Genomic DNA, 20,575 nt, shown 5'->3' on the forward strand with positions numbered 1-20,575 from the left:
TTGCACAATATTTTCTTCAGCCTGCTCAATCGCACCAAGATAAAAACTTTGAACTTATAAATGCAAATAAGACACAAAGGGCAACAGAATTCGACAACAAACAATTTGTTTATTGAAAACGCATTTACTTAAACATTGAACAGTTGTGAAATGTTTAAGATGAACACACAGCTGGTTGACATCTGTAGTGTTGTACACCCTCATATTTGACATATCCTTCAGTCTATCAAGATTTCTGAGAAGTCATCATACTAATCAACAATTCGTATCAGTTATCAGCATATTATTAAGTTATAATGCTAACACTTGTCATTTGTGGGAGAAAAATCCCACACATTCGTGTTTCCGAAATGTTTTGTCCTTTCATTGTCTTTACAAAGCATTGATTTAGAAAGTCTTCAAGACAGTATCTGAAATAAAAGTGAACGCACACAGGCAGAGAGTGACATCTTTTGCAAGCATTCGCATTAACATCTAGTCAGCTTTGGCAATCTTGCCATGGAATATACAATACTGAATTCACATCTGAACGCAGCAGTCTATATATCCAAGTACATGTAGTGTTTGCTAATGTACAATGCTCCTCTGGTGATGGATGTGCGAGTATCTCAGCATGTAAATAGGCTCATATACTATCAGTAAATCCCACACTGCAGAGGACAGTTACTGGGTATGATTAGTAACACAATGATGTACGTTTGCTCTGTTAGTGTTTCTCAATGAAATGCACTACGTCACTAAAGTCTGCCACAACCATTCGGTCAAAGCCAAAATAAATTCTCCAATTAAGACATGCGAATCAACCCTCTCCTCCTTCTGCTGCAGATGTGAAGGGTTGGTAAAGGTTTCACTACTTTCAATGCCATAGAAATACTAATGATATGCGAGAAAAGCTTCAGTTTTGGCAACATCTTCGCTAAAAACATCCATAAAACTCTCCAGTTCTGTTCAAATCAAATGTTTCGCACACAAACATGCTCACGGTTCACCCACCCCCCACACTCAAACATACATACGCACGCATTCGTCCACTCTCAGTGCTTAAGAGAGAAGTCGCCCGTGTTTAGGCGAGGTCGTGGCAGTGCTCCAAACATCTCCGTTCCATCTGTGGCTCCAGGGACCAGCAGGGCTTTCATACTGGCAGCTATGTGGTCCAGGTCTGTACAGCCCACCTAACATAAAAGATACATTTTAATCAAGTGTAAAAGTGATTAAATGTGAAAAAATAATAATTAATTGCTATTCTTCAATTTTTCTTCTACAAAAACACATCATATAATCACAATGGTATTGAGGGTGTTAATCAGAAAAGACTTGGCAAATGTTGTATAGATAACTGTGTCAATAATGCAGTACAATAATATTGCACCCATTTATGTTTAGAGTATAGACTTTCCAAAAAGAAACAGTATAGTCATGGAAAAATACTGGTTCTGGCTCAGTCTTTTGAGGTAAAATTATCATAATACATTGAAATATTATCCCCTCCCATCACAAAAATATGTAGCACTCAATATATTTGTTTACTTTTGGACATTTTTAATTGTCATGAACCTTTTATAAATCTTATACTTCACTATACAACAAAAATATTTCACAAAAAAAAAAAAGTTATTTTAATAATTGTAGTAATATTTCACAATATTACTGTTTTTACTACATTTTTGATCAAATAAATGCAGGATTGACGAACATGAGAGATTTCTTTCAAAAACATTGGAAAACCTTACCAATCCCAAACTTTTTAGTAGTATGTATTTATTTATTATAAATACATTTATTTATTATATTGATAATCTGAATTTCCTTTGGCCCTGTCCTCCATTTTGTATGAAACTGTTGCACACATTAATTATGAACTTGTCTTATTATGAATGATAAATACAATTTTGTCTTAAATTTTGATCCAAATGAGTAATCTAGTAGGTGGAATAATTTTGCCATCTACAATTTTACACATCCTTTGTATTAAAAGCGCATACATAATCTGCAAAAAAAATCTATTTGAATTGTCAGTCTGTATGAAGCTGTTGTAGGGGGTATGTGGGTGAGGGTATGTATGAAGCGGATAAATAACTGACCCGTTCTCCACTGTGGGAGTCGCCCTGAGAGGCATGGTTGTTCCTGTAGCCCCACACTGGTATAGACACGGGCAGTGAACGAGCCATTGACATGGGGTTAGAAGAGCGAGACGCCAGGTGACCCATCGCCAAGCCACGCGGAGGGGGAGGTGCTTCCTCACTCAGAGAGCCTGGCAGCAATAAAACAGATATAAATATATGAACGACAGCTATAAAAACAAACGGATGTTACAGTGTCATAATTCAGATAATGATCTCTTTGAACACTCACTGTGATTGAAACTGAATTACTGAATAAGGATTTAAAAAAAAGAAGATCACACATTATATTGGTACAATATCAGTTATTGGCTGGTTAGGGGTCAAAAAGATTTTTTAAATGTTTTTGAAAGAAGTATCTTATGCTCACAGAGGCTGCATTTATTTGATAAAAAATACAGTAAAATAATAATAGTTACATATTTGAATATATATATATAACTAATTTATTTCTGTGATGCAAAGCTGATTTTTCAGCCATCATCATTTCTGTAGTCTTCAGTGTCACATGATCCTTCAAAAATCATTCAATGATTACGTCAAAAAGGATTTATCATCAATCAATAATAGTTGTGCTCCCTAACATTTTAAAAACCGTGATACTTTATTTTTTTTTAAATAAGGTTTGAAACTACAACATTTATTTGAAACAGAAATCTTTTGTAATATTTTAAATGTTTTTACTGTTACTTTTGATTCCATATAGGGATGTTCACTTTAGCCGGTTAACCATTAACTGACCGTAAGAATTTTGACCGATTATTACAATCAGTTAAACGGTTTAAAAAGTCATTTATAAAAAAAAAAATTTCAGTAGGCCTAATTTATGAAAATATTTTAAAAGGTTTGCTGCATGGTTAAAATACGCTACACGCATAAAAACAAATTGAAAAAAAAAAAAAAAAACAAGTCGCATATAAGTCACATTTTATTATTTCATTCAGAAATATGCCTAATGCCGACGCGAAATGTTTACAAACATTATAATAAACACTGTAAACATAGCTAGGCTATTTTAGTTCCCCTCACTCAACAACAAATCCTTTCAATTTAACAGTATTTAGAAAAGAACAAGAATTAGAAATGTAAGAAGCTATAAGCTATAGATAATTTGTATTTAGACACACCTGTGTCAAGTAACAGGTGTGGGCAATATAGTAATCACACTTGCAACCAGTTAAAATGGAGAAAAGTTGACTCAACCCTTGTGTTGTGTGTAAAACTGAGCATGGAGAAAAGAAAGAAGTGTGAAGAGTTGTCTGTGGATTTGAGAGAAGAAATTGTGGAAAAACATGGACAATCTCAAGGCTACAAGTCCATCTCCAGAGATCTTAATGTTCCTGTGTCCACTATGCGCAATATCATCAAGAGGTTTACAGCCCATGGAACTGCAGCTAACCTCCCTGGACGTGGACAGAAGAGCAAAATTTATGAAAAATTACAACGAAGTATTGTTCGAATGGTGGATAAAGAACCCCAATTAACTTCCAAACAAATTCAAGCTGATCTGTAGACACGGGGTACAACAGTGTCAGCTCGCACTATCCGTCGCCATCTGAATGAAAGGGATGCCATGGTAGGAGACCCAGGAGGACACCACTGCTGACACAAAGGCATAAAAAAAAGCAAGACTGGAGTTTGCCAAAACTTATGTGACAAAACCACAATCCTTCTGGGAGAACGTACTGTGGAGAGATGAGACAAAAGTAGAGCTTTTTGGTAAAGGACATCATGGCACTGTTTACAGAAAAAGAAATGAGGCCTTCAAAGAAAAGAACACAGTCCCTAAAGTCAAACATGGTGGAGGCTCAAAGATGTTTTGGGGTTGCTTTGCTGCTTCTGGCACTGGATGCCTTGACTGTGTGAACGGTATCATGAAATTTGATGATTACCAAAGAATTTTGGGGCGCAACCTAGTGGCCAGTGACGGAAAGCTGCGTCTCCACCAGAGGTCATGGGTCTTCCAGCAGGACAATGACCCGAAACATACTTCAAAAAGCACTCAGAAATGGTTACAAACAAAGCGCTGGAGAGATCTGAAATGAGTCCAGATCTGAATCCCATAGAACACCTGTGGAGAGATCTCAAAATGGCAGTTGGGAGAAGGCATCCTTCAAATCTGAATGACCTGGAGCAGTTTGCAAAAGACTGCATATATACATGGCATATATATTCTCCGCTCGCAGAAGCGCTGCATGTGCGTGATGTGATATGATGTCCATGTGAATCCTCATGTTCTGTTGTTTGCTGCTTTTCACGCATGTAATATTGATCCCCGGATAACAAACGTTATAGTATTTTTAACGGGTCACAGACACTTTTCCTTTCTAATTTAATTAAATTCCAATTTAAAATAATCTTGTCGGTTAACAGTTAATAATTGGTTAACGAGCGGTGGCTGTCAGTTAGAAGAAATAACCGAAATGAACATCCTTAATTCCATATAATGTGTCCTTGCCAAAAGAACGTATTTTGAACAGTGGTGAACTGTATCAGCTGAAATGGGATATTTTTATATAAGCTGATTTCCCCTATTTTTTTACATTTCAACACCATCTAACAGCCACTTAAAGTTATATAACACTTGAATAACATGTTATCTATAAATAACACGTGTTATTATTTTTCATTATAATGCTGTGAAGCCTAAATGTGAAAAAATAGGCAATAACAATTTTGGGAATTTACCAGAATTTTAAATATGGTACATTTATCATTTAAAATATCTCACTAAAAAAACAACAACAGTAATTCACCATCAGTGCTCTCCTCCTCCCCGTCAGACTCGAAGAAGGGCTCGCAGTCCCGGGACAAAGAATCCTCATCCATTGAAAAGACACCTGAGAAAGACAGAGAGATCCATTCAGTTTGAATTTGAGATCTGAAATTACAAACCCCTTCTTATCTAAAAAAAAAATAGGTGCATTTACCTGCCGATTCGTTCAGGTTACGTCTCCTCCCATCCAAATCCTCTTCCTCTTCCTCCTCCTCTTCCTCATCCTCCAAGTCCACAATTTCCGTCCTTTCTCTTGCGTTCTCACATTCCTCCATCGCCGCTTTCTCCCAGTCACGCTCTCCGTTCCCATGCTGACTGCCTGGCTGGCCAATAGCAGCGACTGGGCTGTAGATCGACGGGTAGCTCTGAGAATAGAGCCTCATGTTGGGACTAACAGTCCCGACTCCATCTCCAGTCAAGCTCTTTGGAAAAAGGACACAGTAAATCACAAGGCATTGCACTCAAAATTGCTTAAAAATAAAAAAAAATAGCACTCACCAGCCTGTCAGACGGCACATCCACGCCCAGTTTGGCTCTTCCTTCCTCTGCATTCAGACGCGTGTGTCTCTGAGCCGTTAGTACAGTGGTGGAATGCAAAATTGCGATGTCATCCATGTATCGCCGTGACGACTCAGCTAGGGCCCCTGGTCCCCAAACATGATACGCATAATCAAACTTCCACACCTGAGTTCCACCCCCTTCGTGATTCCTCGTTCCTTCCACCTCGACCCCGGAAGGACGGAACTTCTTATAGGCGGTCAGAATGGCCAGATCACAACCAGATGTCTGACTGTAAGCCTCAGCGGCAGCAAGCAGCGCCAGCCAGCTCTCCTTGTGATTATCGGGGATCTCGGGGTTAGAGGATTTGGTGACCGAGGCCATGATGTGTTTATGCAACAGCCTATGGCTCTGTTGAACTGTTTTCGGAATTTGTTCTTTTGGAATGTTGAAATGCTGGTGTGTGTGAATGTGTTGGTCTTTTTGTGGTTAGCACTCTTTGGTAATGAGAACTTGGGTTTAGTTAATGCTGATGACACTGTTAGAAGAGGCACAATTGAAATGGGTGATGGTGTCTGCGTGCAAGAGAGAACTAGGGGAGAGATGGGAGGATGCCACCACTTGCTGATGTTACCTAGAAAAGAAAAGATAATATGCATAAATATCAAGAGCACACTATCGGAACTTATTTAGGCAAAATGAACATGCATTTTGATTTGTGACCCTGGACCACAAAACCAGTCATAAGTAGCTTTTGTAGCACTTTTGTGGCCCAGGGTCACATTTGGAACTGTAGAACAGCTTAAAAACTAGTTTATATGAATAATCAACAAGCTCATCAACTGCAAACCCCGCACTCACTTTGACCCTATAGGGTTTAAATGAGGACCAGGCTTTGCACAATGCTAAAAATCATTTTCGAGGCCTTTGTGCAGTTGCATGTAGCGGTTCTGTCCGTTTCTCGCATTTTCGGGATAACATGACGAACCGCCAGCCATGATTTCTGCTGCTTTTGTTTTGTTTGTTTGTTTGTTTGTCACTGTCAGCTTTAATATGCAGTTGGCAAAATCAGCGGCTAAACAGCGGGGTATTTGCATTACGACATTAACTGCTTTAGAGCTTGTTGATCAGTTCATTGGTAAGTGGCCAAGTGAAATACACAGGCCAGTGCGCTCCAGCGTTAGCAATGCAGCTAAAAATCTATTTCATCTTTTTGCACAATTAAAACTGCATCGGGATGATTCGTGAAATGAAAAGCAAGTGACTGACATACCCTCGTTATATCCTCCCGCCTCTGTCACAATCGTCCTTTACTCCTAAACTTTATTAAACCCTCTTTGTTAGGAGCTTGTTACCCGTGCCTGTCTCTCCCCTAGACTCCAGCACAGCGCTGTTTACAGTAGGTGCAGGTTGCCAGATTGCGCAAAAGAAACGCACCTATTTTATTTATTTATTTTCACGCGTTCTTTGTGTGGGTTGATTAAAACGCACACACACACACACACACAAAAGTAGATTTACCCAGGTGGTTTTATTTTTTTAGATGCCATGGTCCCAAATATGACCATCCTTGTGCGAGGGACCCCATCCTAAAATTTAAAAGGCATCTCTATTTTCCATTTTTCATGTATAAAGACCAAATTTATACTGTGAAAAATTAATATTGTAAATATTTAAAATATTAGAAAAATATTTATTTTCTTAACATTACATTCTAAAAAAATTCTACTCACTACTGTACTATAAATGAACATTTAAATGTTTATTTTTTATTGATATATTTAAATTATTCATTTATTTAATCTTATTTATATTATTTATTTATTGTTTTTTATTGATTGTTTTTTTTTTACACTGATTTTCCCTAAACTTTTCCATGGACCCCCAACACACCTTTGCAGCCCCCTGAGGGTCACTCTGGACCCCATATTAAAAACCTTCGGATTAACCAATACTAAAATGCAACTAACAACGATAGCCTTGCAAAATATGTAATGTATCCAACCTGCTCGATTATAGTAACAATACATGAATAATTATCTCGGCCATATGCACACATGCACCTATGGAAAACATATTTATGCACCAACGGGGCTGGGATAGCACATGAAATCCCCCCAAAACGTGGGTGCATTCTGGAAATAAACCCTGTTGGAACTCTTAAGTATCAACAGCCGAAGTCATTAATTCGGTGCAACACATGATGGACAGCTCTTGTTCATCTGTACAGGCAAAGCTATAAGACACGTAATAAGCGGACATGGCAACATTAAAGCGCAACACATTTGCAGAGGTAACATTCAGAAAGAACAAATACGAGCAGGTGACATTGAAGGAAGCTGATAATAAATACATAATGATTTACTGGACTTCATGTGCAGTAGGCTAAGGATTTGGTGCACACTAAATCGGTCACATTTCTCCAGGTGGTTTTCTTACTACCGAGAGTTATAGTGATTTGTACTTGTACATAATAAACAGTTTTGTAAGAGAACTTAAAGAGCAAAATAAAAAAGGCTTAATTTTACTCACCCCAGTGGTGTTTTAAACATGACTAAGACTTTCTTCCATGACTGAGAATGACATCCTGCAGAATGACAGCCTCAATCCCATGCAATGAAAATAAATGCTGACTTTTATTCTGGCTAATTTTCTTTCTTTCTTTCTTTCCTTTTTTTTTTTTTTGTTCTTCACTGAAGGAGAAAAAAAAGTCTTAACTTTTTGGGTTTGAAACGACAAATTATGACAGAGAGGAGGACTTTTTTAAACAAAGAATCTATTTTTGATTTGTATTGCAGATCATTGTTATGTAAAAATCAACAAAGCACATAACCATCCTCAAAATAACAACGTCATGCTTAATTGGCTTCTGATTGGCTGCTGCGGATGTGGGCGGAGTCATGCAGGAAAAAAAACGGAAGAGTGATTGTTTTGGTCAAAATACGGAGGAGGAATGGAGGCGAAGCCAGAGAGTTACAAGGTGAGTAGCGACAGTGTTTGTTAGTAACCTTAATATAAGTATATCGACGATGCCATATTTGACATGACATCACACAAAACTATATAACGTTATAGATTTGTACCTTTTTACGTGTTTAATGTCTCAGGAAAAGACCGTTTTTCCATAGCTGGAGCTAGTTAGTTAGCGATAGCCCAAGCTGATGACTGACATGTCGTTCAAACCTGATGGTTTAGTCACTGTCATGTCTTTATGATGGACTGAAATTTCAAATACCACTGTCACCCGTTGGGTAACACCTCCAGCAAGGAGGTTTTTATTGAACTGGTTACTGGTCAAACCAGTTAACTGGAGGGCTTTGGTCTTAACGCAATGAAGTGTTATAGATTATAGAAAACTAGCTGCTAGATTGACATTTAGCGCTTCCTCCATGTGATTATCTGTTGCTAATCGAACTTCTGAAATGTATTATTTGTAAGCCGCTAAATTATTCATCTATTGTGGGATTTCAGGAAATGTCTACTATAGTATTAAAGCCAGAATTATTTTATTGTTAGGTTATTAGAACAAAACAAACATTTATCATGCTGTTGATATGATCCAAACTGAAGGATAATCGTTTTATATTGACATCTTGTTTCAAATTATTCATCTGTAGTTTTGTTGACATTTGGTCCTGTAGTAAAAGTGTGATGTATTATGTCATTCATCAGCTGATCTTTGAGAAGGAGGGTGTTTACCTTCACACCAATGCCAAAAGAAGCAATCAGGACACAACCATCCCCGGCTTCATCCGGATAGTTGAGCGGGTATGATCAACACATTGTATCAGGATTAACATATTTTATTATTAAACACTTTCATGTGCGTATATGTTATTAATGATGTTATGTGTTAGTAATTCTTCTGTCTATTAACACCAAAGTGATATTTAAACTCTTTCAGGATGGAGAGCCGGCAATGGAGTGGAGCCCTGTTGAGGAGGATGTGAGAAATGCTCCTGCTGTCTTCTACGCTAAAAAGGTTGGTAAGAGAATGACTTGAGTAGAGGACGGAGCACCATGAAGTTTGCTCTTCAAAGTCACAGGTCACTTGTCACGTTCATTTAAAATGTTAAAACTTAGCATGTTCAAAGAAAAAACTTATTTTGGGAAATTTGTAAATTGTGATTTGCAAAGTCATGGAAATAGAGGTCATTGAAAGTTAATAGAAATTAAAACGTTTGGTCCTACTGAAGATATTTGCACACATACAATAAAACCATACATTTCTATAAAAATTATTTGGCAAGTCATCATGACCTGAAGAAATGGCTAAAAACGCACCTCTTTGATTTACACTTGACCCTTCAACACTAGCACTCTCTATTTCTATTTTATCTACTTGTTTTCTTTTTATTTATTAAAAAATACCTGACCCTCTAACACTTGCACTATTCTTTTTTTTTTTATTCTAACTACTTGTTTTCTTTTTATTTAAAAAATAATTGACCCTCTAACAGCATTGTGTATTAATTTGCCATTCTTTTCACTTGTTTTTTAATTTTTTTATTTAAAAAAAGATCCTCTAACACAAGCATTCTCTATTCGTTTTCTATTCTATCTACTTGTTTTCTTTTTATTTATTATATAAAAACAAATCCTTGCTGCATGTACTGCATTAGCCTAACTGGGACTTGTCATAGCAGTAAAATATTACTGCACTTTTGTTAGTTTTGAGTGCTTCTATTGTTCTCATTTGTAAGTTGCTTTGGATAAAGTCATCTGCTAAATGACTAAATGTAATGTAAATGGTCAAATCTCTGATAAATGCTTAACAAGTACATTATCATTCAAATGTTTAGAGTCAGGAAGATCTTTTTTTTTCTTTTGGAAAGAAAGGAATTCTCTTTTTTAGCATTTAATTAATCAAGTGACAGTAAAAAGATTTATAGTGTTACAAAAGTTTTCAATTTCAAATAAATGTTTTTCTATTCATCAAAGAATCCTTAAACATGTATCACAGAGTCGTGAAAAATACTGATAATTGATCATAAGAAATGATTAAGCACCAAATCAGTATATCAGAATGATTTCTGAAGAATCATGCAACACTGAAGCTTAGAGTAAGGACTGCTGAAAATTCCGTTATGCTATTACATGAATAAATTACATTTTAAAATGTATTCAAATAGAACACATTTGTAATTTGTAGTTTGGTCTCGTACTGTATCGCGTATCTTGTCAGTGTGTGCACTTGCTTGGCCATTTTTAGTTGATAAACAGGAAAGTGGGGTCAAGCGCCAGCAGAAGGAAGTGTAATGAAATAGTCTTTAAGAGAAGCAGTCTATCAGCGGAAGTTTAAAATCAGCTCGTAAGTGTATTTACTTGTCTCATTTTTAGTGCATTTGCCGTTGCTAGGAAACGCTTATTTTTGTTTACTGGGATGAGAGGTGCTGAAATCGCGTTTGGTCTCGTACTGTATCGCGTATCTTGTCAGTGTGTGCACTTGCTTGGCCATTTTTAGTTGATAAACAGGAAAGTGGGTCCAGCTGAATTGAAATGGTGATTTGTTGGATTGGTTATTATACCGCGGCAGCCGTCGTGTGAAGCCCTCTTAGTGTGAAGACCATCAACTCTGCCGTGCAACTCCACCAGGCAGGGACACCGGCAAGGGATAGAAGTATCGCTTTTTATTTTAGTTTTTTTAATTTATATGTTTATTATTGAAATGTTGTTATATGCATGTGTCAATTTTATTTAATTTCTTTCTTTTCTTCAATATGTGGGTATATAGTATTTATAGAGTTGTAACTTTTAGTTTTAGTTACTTTTTCTTATTTGTAAGTCGCTTTGGACAAAAGCGTCTGCTAAATGACAAAAGTACAAGTAAAAGTAAGTAATATTATTTTGCAATATTACTGTTGACTGTGTTTTTGAGTAAATAAATGCAGCCTTGTTGAGAGCAAGAACATTCAAAACATTAAAAATCTTACCAGCTCCATAATTTGATAGGTATCCTGTTTCCTAAACTTCTGTTCCTCTCTTAATCTCTCTTATATTCTGTTTTCTAAAAGGATGGGGAAGGAGGGGAAGAGGAAACTAAGTTTGACCCAGGCTATGAGCCAGACTGGGCCGTCATCAGTACAGTCAAGCAGGAAAGACGGCAAGAGCATCCACCAGTCAGAGAAACAGGTACTGCGCCAAACTGGTGCTTCTCAAATGAAGTGCGCTTCTGTACATGCTTACGTACGTTTATGTCTTTTGGCAGGTCAGTGGGGCTCGTTCTCCCTGCCCCTTTCAGAGCTGTACTCTCTCCGGAGGGCTCGCTTCTCTCTGGGCAGAAACTTCTTGGTGATGACAACCAGAGGGGGCGATCCTCTCCCTCCCCTGCACTTCCATCGAGGGGGCACTAGAGAACTGCTAAAAGCCATGCAGCGTTACATCAGACTGGCCCCGTGAGTGGCATACTAATTTATCTTTTTCAACCAACCCTTTTGTATTTTAGTACCTATATATTTACATACTCTTGTGACACATTCTGCTGTAAGGTCTCCCATGGATGGTAGGCTCTTCCTGGCATACCCACATGATTCTGGGGCCCTATCACAGTCATTTGATGAGCTGCACCTCTTTGATGATACCAGTGCAGATCTAGTGTCTGTAAGTTATATATGTTGTGTTTTAATGTGATTAAAGCCATAAACATGGGCCTGTAAACATGTTATCTGATTGGTCATATCTACAGAGGTTCATTCAGGACCCTTATGCGACCACGTTCGGAGGATTCTCCAAAGTGACTAACTTCTTCCGGGGAGCACTTAGACATCCAGAGTCGCCCCTCGGTAACCGCTCTCCCCAGGATGCCCATTTCCCACACTCAGCTGATGAGGAGCCAGGCTTCGAGCTCATTACCTGTGTGAGTTACATAGAGTCCTGGCTCTTTGTGTATAAATGCTGATTGTGCATAAACCTGAAAAGAGATTGTGTATTCCACCAGGGGGCAGAGCTCGGCCCCAGACCGGAGGTCAAAAGAGGAAATCCTTTTGATAACTGGGATCAGTTTTTGGATCCAGAGGGCCGTGTCACTGATCCACAGAAGGTCAAGGAGCTGGTGTTTAGAGGGGTTCGTGATATTTTCTTAATCCTATTTATATGCCACAAACCAATGACGTTTCCATTGATTAAAATCTTTCCTGCTTTTTCTAGGGCATTGTTCCATCTCTGCGGAAGGAGGTGTGGAAGTTCTTACTGGGGTTCTACCCGTGGAACAGCACAACCAAAGAGAGAGAGGACATCCTTCAGGTGAAAACGTAAGCTAAACACATTTTGTTTTAACGCAAACCACAAAGGTGTCAAAAGTTATATAGGCCACGTACACACTGCAGCTAAAATCAGTTGTCACTTCACCTTTTACTCCTTAATCGCATTCTGTATGCACATAATTCACTAAAATACGGAGTGACAACCGCATTCGACAACCACATTAACACCCGAAAAAAATACAGACAGTGACAACTGCATTTACAGAAATTCTATGCAGTGTGTACTGAACTGAACAACTAGTTGTTAATGACGTATTTAAACGTGTGCTCACGAAACCTGCGGTGAAGTGTCAGTGTTGCCAGATCCTCATAGAAAAAAAACAACAACAATCAAGGACAAACACAAAAAACACTAAAACACCCAAATGCTTTGTTTTATAACACCAAAAAAATCATACTTTGTATCTCATATCTGCAGCAGACTACTTTATTTACTTTATAAAGTGCCTAGCTTTTATGAGCTAAGACCAAACAACATGCCTAAAAGCGCTTGTAAATATGCGGACATGGCAACACCACAAGACAGCGCTCTCTAACAGCCTCCCGAGCATAAACAAAACACAGCACGTCTATCAGCTGTAGTTTAGTTAAAATCAACAGACAAAAAGAGTCTTTAGCCAAAAAAATGGCACATACCAAATGGCTAAATTCTTATTCAGACTGCTGTTCCGTACACACATGGAACGATAATTTACGGGACTAACTCCCGTATTTAATTGAGGTTGTCACTCCTGAAACTTGCAGTGTGTAAGTGGCCATAGTGTACTTGTTCCTCAACCCAGTTAACTATTTGCAGCTGTTGTGGTTTCCTGTGTCATTTGTCACTTTAGACCTAAGCTTAGCATAGGATATGTACTGCTGTCAAAAAGTTTGGGGTCAGTAAATTTTAGAACTCTCTTATACTCATCGAGGCTTCATTTATTTGAACAAAAATGCAGTAAAAACAGTAATATTGTGAAAAATTATGACCATTTAAAATAACTGTTTTGTGTTGTAATATATTTTAAAATATAATTTATTCCTGTGATGGGAAAGCTGAATTTTCAGCATCATTACTCCAGTCTTCAGTGTCACGCGATCCTTCAGAAATCATTCTTCATTCAAGAAACATTTTTAGTATTATCAAAGTTGAAAACAATTGTGCTACATAATTTTTTGTGGAAACAGTGAAACCTTTTTAGTAACATTCTATATGTCTGTCACTTTTGGGTAATTTAATGCAGCTTTGATGAATAAAGCTTACTGACCTCAGACTTTGAATGCTAACAGGAATTATACTTACATTTCTAAGTTCTAATCCACCACATATGACTACTTAATTCATATACATAAACCTGAATCATAAGGCCAATAATGTGTCTACCCTGCCTCTTTCCTTTCTAAAACCCCTGATCGTCAGGGTGAATTATTATTTACATTTTTTGTTATTTTTCTCTTCAGGGATGAGTATTTCAGGATGAAGGTTCAGTGGAAATCAGTCAGTGAAGATCAGGAGATGAGGAACTCTCTCTTCCGAGGATACCGCAGCCTCATAGGTACGTTTAGCTGTGTCATAGATCCTACAGCAAGTGTAAACAGTCACTTTCTACATCTGATTTGCTCCTGCTCTTTGATTGGACAGAACGGGATGTGAATCGAACAGACAGACACAATTCCTTCTTTTCTGGCAATGAGAACCCAGGACTTAAGCTGCTCCATGACGTACTGATGACGTACTGCATGTATAACTTCGATCTGGGTATGTGCATTTCCCTTATGTCATTTTAATTCCAGCTACTGACCACTAGAGGATGCTGTTATCTGTCTTATCGCTCTCTCTCTCACTTTGCCCTTTAGGTTATGTCCAGGGGATGAGTGATCTTCTGTCTCCTCTCCTCTTTGTTACCCAGAATGAGGTGGAGTCCTTCTGGTGTTTGACAGGCTTTATGGATTTAGTGGTCAGTAAACACACTTGTTTTCTGATTGTGTTATTCAGTCGATGCATTGGCTCTGGATATAAAGCCTTTATCTGTCTTTAGCACCAAAACTTTGAAGAGTCTCAAGAGGCCATGAAACAGCAGCTGCTTCAGCTCAGCCTCCTACTGAGAGCACTTGATCCAGAGCTGTGTGACTACCTGGGTAAACACAAACACACATTCTCTATAAACTTCTACCTTCTATATGAGTTTTTTTTTCTATTGGCTAATGCACAGTGGCACAGTTGGTTTAAATTATTTTTGTTTGTTTGTTTTTTTCTCTCTTAGACTCTCAGGACAGTGGTTCACTTTGTTTCTGTTTCCGTTGGTTGCTGATTTGGTTTAAGAGAGAATTCTCTTTTGAAGACATTTTGAGTCTTTGGGAGGTAAGAGGGAGGTTATTTGTGAGTGAGTGAGTGAGTGAAAGTGAAAGTGACGTGACATACGGCCAAGTATGGTGACCCATACTCGGAATTCGTGCTCTGCATTTAACCCATCCAACGTGCACACACACAGCAGTGAACACACACACACCGTGAACACACACCCAGAGCAGTGGGCAGCCATTTATGCTGCGGCGCCCGGGGAGCAGTTGGGGGTTCGGTGCCTTGCTCAATGGCACCTCAGTCGTGGTATTGAGGGTGGAGAGAGCGCTGTACATTCACTCCCCCCACCCCCACCTACAATCCCTGCCGGCCCGAGACTCGAATTTGTAATATTTTCTAAGACTTTCATCATCAGTAATAATATATAAAATATAATATGTTTTATAATTAATTTTGATTAATATATTATAGCAAAATATACGGACTCAAATATTTTAAGCACATCCAGCATGTGAACTTACAGTGGTTTTATGTTGTATTCTGTTTAAATAACTTAAAAGAATATGCAATCTGCTATCGGTATATATTCATACACAAAAGCAGCACAAACGTTTTGGTTCTTAATATTGATTTGTTCTTAATATTAATTTATTAAATATTAAAAACTCTTCTCATCAGTGTTTTTTTATTATTATTATATATAAGTATTATTTAGTAATTTATATATATGTTATAAAGTAGCTTTATTTTCTTGTTTTCATTTAAATTTTATTTTTTAATTTAAGCCATTTTGTGCTTGTCATTTTTATTAGTTTTAGCGTTTTTAATATTTCTATTTACATTTTATTTTTATTTTAGTTTTAGTTTCTGTATTTCTAGATTTTTTTTTTTATATTTCTACTTAAATTTCCTTTATTTTTATTTCAGTTTTAGTTTCAGATGTTTAAATATTTCTGTAGTTTTAGTACTTCAACTCATTTTATTTCAGTTAGATGCCATTGGCAACTTTTCTAATTTTCTAATTAAGTTTAAGTTTTTCATCTACTATTTATATTTTATTTTATTTCAACTTTATTTCAATTAAAAAAAAATATTTTAGTAGTTTTATTGAACAATAACAACACCGCTACATCAATGTTTTGCAGGTTCTGTGGACCCGTCTGCCTTGTGAAAACTTCCACTTACTTATGGCCTGCTTCATTCTTGAGTCACAAAAAGGGGAGCTGATTGGTTCAAATCATGATTTTAATTCTATACTGAAGGTAAGCACAGAATTGTTTAAGCCCATGAAAATATAAAGCAGAACCAGGAAAATGACTTGCACAGTAAGTCAGTTGATTCTAAGTGTGTATTTGTGTGTGTGTGTGTTTCCAGCACATTAATGAGCTGACCATGAAGCTGGATCTGCAGTCAATACTCTGTGGAGCAGAGGCTATTTATTTGCAGCTGACAAATTGTAAGGTGAGACGGAACAGATATGACTGCTGATATGCTATGAAAAATAACAGTGGCCATGCATACTACATAATGCTTTCTGACTGCTCTGTTCTCAGGAGCTGTCTTTGAAAGTACAGGAGGTTCTTGGGCTGCACGTCCTGACCAGCTTATCAGAAGAGAGTCCAGACTCAGATCCCACAGAGACAGACACCCTTCTCATTCAGTCCGAGGCCAGAGGAGCTTCATCCTGCCAGCCGTTTAATGGACAGACACCACAGCACCCGCCTCCTACATGCCCCTAATTCCAGAAGGTGATTGGCAGAAGTGGAACAGATGATTTTAATTTAACCATAATGATGAATATTCCCCCCAAAAAATAATGATTAACGTGTTTATAAAATATGGTGAATGTAATTTGGAGATTGAAATCTAGATCTGCAGCGACCTAATAAAAATGAGATCAGCTGACTATTTCATACTGTACTTTCCTAAGAAGGGCCGAGTATTATCCACATGCTGTTTAAACTGATGTGTGAATGACTGTGGGCATTGCAGACAGAGTCACTGAAGAGAGGGAATGCTTGCAGTTTATAGTGTGAGCATTATAGTCGCAGCTCATATTTTATCAGTTAATATTTTATGCAATAATGAGCGTTAGATATCTAATTGTTTGATCTACTATACTCGTACTACCCAAAACCATGTTATTCATTATGTATTGTATGATAATGTATATTAGTTGTTTTCTCTGCCTTTCTGTTTATGTTGCCTGTCTCCCTATCTTTACTGTTACACTCAGTGACAGCTAGAAGAAGATGCTGTGCACTACCGTTTTGCATGCAGTGTAGCAAGAACGATTTCTTTTGTTAGTTTTTAAAGTGAAGCTTTTTCATATGGCTAAAGAATAAAACATTGAAATGTAGTTCCTGATATTTATTCTCATTCCTTGCCCACATTTTGTTTTTATTTGAATAAATTAAAAATAATAATGCAAAAGTCAATGTCCTAGATAAAGATTTTTTTTTTAAATGTATTTACATTTTTTGTTTTTACCCTCCTCTCTCTCCATATGAGTGGATAAAACCACTTCATCAATTGGAGGATTACAACAGATTAGAAAAAAAAAAACTCTTAAAAGGAGAATGAACTGAGAGATGAGAACTTATTAGATCACTTTTATTTTGAATTTAGGAGTTTCTTTTTTATTTAGAAACCAAAAATCCATGTTTTAGTAAAATGACAAATTAATGAACCAGAAAATCTTTTATTTCTACATTTGACATATGTTTTGTTGAACCGTTTAATTTATGTCTGGCACAGAACGGCATGGCTCACCACCAGTGCAAACACATTCACACACTCCATCAGCAGGTGTCTGACTGGGGTTAAAAGATCAGGGTAAATGGGGTCACTGTTGTCCACTGCCCTACTAAATGAGCTGGAAAATGAGGGGTGGAGAACCACGCCTCCTCCTCACCGTCCTGCTCACTGCTCTTTCTACTGTTCGTCCTCCTCTTTTCTCTGTCTGTCTCTCTCTCGCCCTCCCTTCACTTTCCCACTGTGTTTGTTTGAATACAGCTGCAACTTATGAATTTAGCATGGCACTTAAACAGCCCTGCGATCTGCCACCCTTCTTTGTCTCATACAAACACACACGTTTACTCCTGAGACTCATCTTATCCCTTTTATGGCAGGCATGTCTTTTTCAGACTCAATCTGCTCTGAGTTAAGCTCTAGTTAGTTTTCCAGGGCTGGAGCAGTTCAAGCTGCTCTATGGTGTCTAAGTGAAGTCTCTCTTTGTGCATTTGAGAACTTCATCAGGTTTTAGAGGGTGATATCGGACTCGTGACATTTTCCCATTGTTCTGTCCTCTTTACTTCTTACACAAATGGGAGAGAGATGAATATGTTATTCTTTTGCAATTACTTTTACAAACATCCAGACTTGCTGTTTTCACCTGGTGGTTTGAAAATAAATGAAAATAGGTAATATTTAGAAATCTGAATATCATACCCTAGTAAAAAAACAAATATACTAAAATGTATACACTTATTTCATGCTATATTTACATATTTATGTGTTTAAAAATACCCTGCAATTGTACTTTTGGTATAATAAATTGGTATACTTAAAGTCTGCTAAAACTAATTTTGTGCGTAATGCACTTTAATTGTGTGGAAGTAGTGCAGAAGTCCAACTAAAAGACCTACTGAAGTATATTGACTGTGCTAAAGTGGAACTATTGCAAATTGACTTCAGGGACACTTCAAATATCTTGCATGTAAAGACCGTAAATCTCAAGCGATATTTCAGTAAATATGTTAATAGATTTGAACTAGACTTAGTATGAAATAAATGTATTTTAAATATATATATATATTTTTTTTACTAGGGTAGAGACTTAGGGTTGAGCTTATTTGACTTGGGCCAGTTAGCGACCACCTAGCAACCAGTCAGAACACCCTGGCAACCATCTATAACTTCCTGTCAGTCAAAGATGTGTCTTCTCTATGGATCTAAACAATGTCTTGAACTGTTTGCTAATTTGCCAAGACATTAAACAAATTAAATTCTACAATTTAAACTTTTGAAATACATTTTAATATGAACTCAAACCAAAAAATATGCTATTCACGTTCAACAGTTTTTTACATTGACTCAATTGCCGTGTTTCTGTATTTATTTCTATTTACTCAAATGTCAAAGATTTTAATATGAATGCAAAAATTCCAAAACTAAATTATCTGAATTATATTCTCTATAATTGTTTACTCTATTCTGCATAACTATTCTATCCACAATCATTTCTTTCTCCATATTCTATAATTCTATTTATGAGAAACATTAAAAATTAATATTAAGTTAATATTTTCTAACCAGGCTATTTTTCCCTAACTAATTATATACATATATAATGAACTAAACAGCGCTCAATGTATTTGATGAAAAATGCAGTTAAAATGTATATAATTATTATATTATTATTACAATTTAAAGAAACAATTTTATTATCTGGGTTATCAGTCTTCAGTGTCACACGAACCTTCAGAAATCATTCTAATATATTATATGATTACTTAATTTTTTTAAATTGCCATGGCGAAAGTTTTGTTCTTAGTGCTAAAGAAGAAAATAGAATTCACACAAATGTCCTGTGAATGAATGCACTCAATTATAAATAACAACAAAAAATGTTACTGTGAAGAAAGGTAGAATCAACTTAGTGTGACTCTTTTTTCTTTTTTTTTATACAAAAGCTCAACTTCTGAAATGTTCAGCCACCTGACAAACCACCACTTAAACGTGTCCTGCTGTGACTGTGAGGGCCATCCAGGAGTCGAGTGCGAGTGTGTGAAGTGAGTGGGAGCAGAAGGCCAGGCACTGGTGTCTGACAGTGATTTGTAAAGAGAGACAATACGGCTCATTGACCTGCCGGCTCCACTGTCTGTTGCACATACCTCGCCCAGCCCTCCCATGAGGACCCACCGCTCTTGAAACAGGACACCAGATTGCCACAGGCCCAGGGAGGGGCGGAACGAGTGTGTGCTGTCTGTGTGAGATGGAGAGCCATAATGGGAGACTAGTTGCTTTGACAATGAGATTCCACACAAAACGGGGGGTGGAGTGTGATGGGGGGATTAGGTGGCACGTGAGTAAGTGTGACTTCAGTGCACCGAAAACAAAAGTTGCACACTCTCCATCTCCCATCAGTCTCAGTCTCTGTCTCACACTCCTGTATCAGGTTTCAAAAAGCTTTTCCATCTGCTCTGAGGCTTAGGTCATTTCAGACCTGGAAAATCAGGTGTTCTGGGTTATCAGTTTCACTCTTACACTCTTACCGTTTTTGTAGTAACAGCCTTTTGAGGCTTCATTACGTATTCTAGACTAGACAAAAACTTTGTCTTGTTTAGAATATGCAATGAAGCCTCAAAAGGCTGCTTCTACAAAAACTGCAGTGATAAATACCAATAAATACCGAAATCCAGTGCTAAAAACTGAACATGTTCAATAAAATAAAACATTTAACTGAAAACTCTTTTACATTTTTGAACATTAACTGACATCTGAGAACTGTGAATATGTGCATGTGTTGTTAAATAATTAAAATATTAAATGAAAATCTCAGAGGGTAGTTCAATTAAATATTTAAGGTCACAAAACATGCCTGACAAAACATTTTGGAATCCCTGACTTAAAAGGT

General features: G+C 37.2%; 2 protein-coding genes across 4 annotated transcripts; one reads left to right on the forward strand and one right to left on the reverse strand.

Annotated features, from left to right (window-relative positions):
- Positions 1 to 91: 91 nt before the first annotated feature.
- On the reverse strand, positions 92 to 6,788 carry LOC306866383 (uncharacterized protein). The gene is made up of 6 exons (XM_079411566.1): positions 6,668 to 6,788; positions 5,395 to 6,028; positions 5,051 to 5,318; positions 4,877 to 4,960; positions 2,082 to 2,251; positions 92 to 1,172 (listed from the first exon to the last, which is right to left on the reverse strand). Exons 2-6 carry the CDS (start codon positions 5,776 to 5,778, stop codon positions 1,035 to 1,037), a joined length of 1,044 nt encoding a protein of 347 aa, XP_079267692.1. The 5' UTR covers positions 5,779 to 6,028; positions 6,668 to 6,788; the 3' UTR covers positions 92 to 1,034.
- A 1,506-nt stretch (positions 6,789 to 8,294) lies between these two features.
- Positions 8,295 to 20,490, forward strand: LOC306868980 (TBC1 domain family member 17-like). Of its 3 annotated transcripts, XM_079415493.1 has the most exons (18): positions 8,295 to 8,374; positions 9,067 to 9,162; positions 9,299 to 9,376; positions 11,409 to 11,526; positions 11,603 to 11,789; positions 11,883 to 11,994; positions 12,080 to 12,250; positions 12,332 to 12,457; positions 12,541 to 12,644; positions 14,097 to 14,191; positions 14,278 to 14,394; positions 14,493 to 14,593; positions 14,675 to 14,774; positions 14,900 to 14,997; positions 16,083 to 16,199; positions 16,312 to 16,398; positions 16,491 to 16,685; positions 19,632 to 20,490. In XM_079415493.1, exons 1-17 carry the CDS (start codon positions 8,348 to 8,350, stop codon positions 16,674 to 16,676), a joined length of 1,920 nt encoding a protein of 639 aa, XP_079271619.1. In that variant the 5' UTR covers positions 8,295 to 8,347; the 3' UTR covers positions 16,677 to 16,685; positions 19,632 to 20,490. The 3 variants fall into 3 exon arrangements, with proteins under 3 accessions (XP_079271619.1, XP_079271618.1, XP_079271620.1); XM_079415492.1 differs by lacking the exon at positions 19,632 to 20,490 and having other exon boundaries at positions 8,309 to 8,374; positions 16,491 to 18,521; XM_079415494.1 differs by lacking the exon at positions 19,632 to 20,490 and having other exon boundaries at positions 8,314 to 8,374; positions 16,312 to 16,393; positions 16,491 to 17,295.
- The last annotated feature ends 85 nt before the right edge of the window (positions 20,491 to 20,575 follow it).

This window comes from Barbus barbus, assembly GCF_936440315.1.
Source record: "Barbus barbus genome assembly, chromosome: 4".
In the NCBI taxonomy this organism is placed as follows: domain Eukaryota; kingdom Metazoa; phylum Chordata; class Actinopteri; order Cypriniformes; family Cyprinidae; genus Barbus; species Barbus barbus.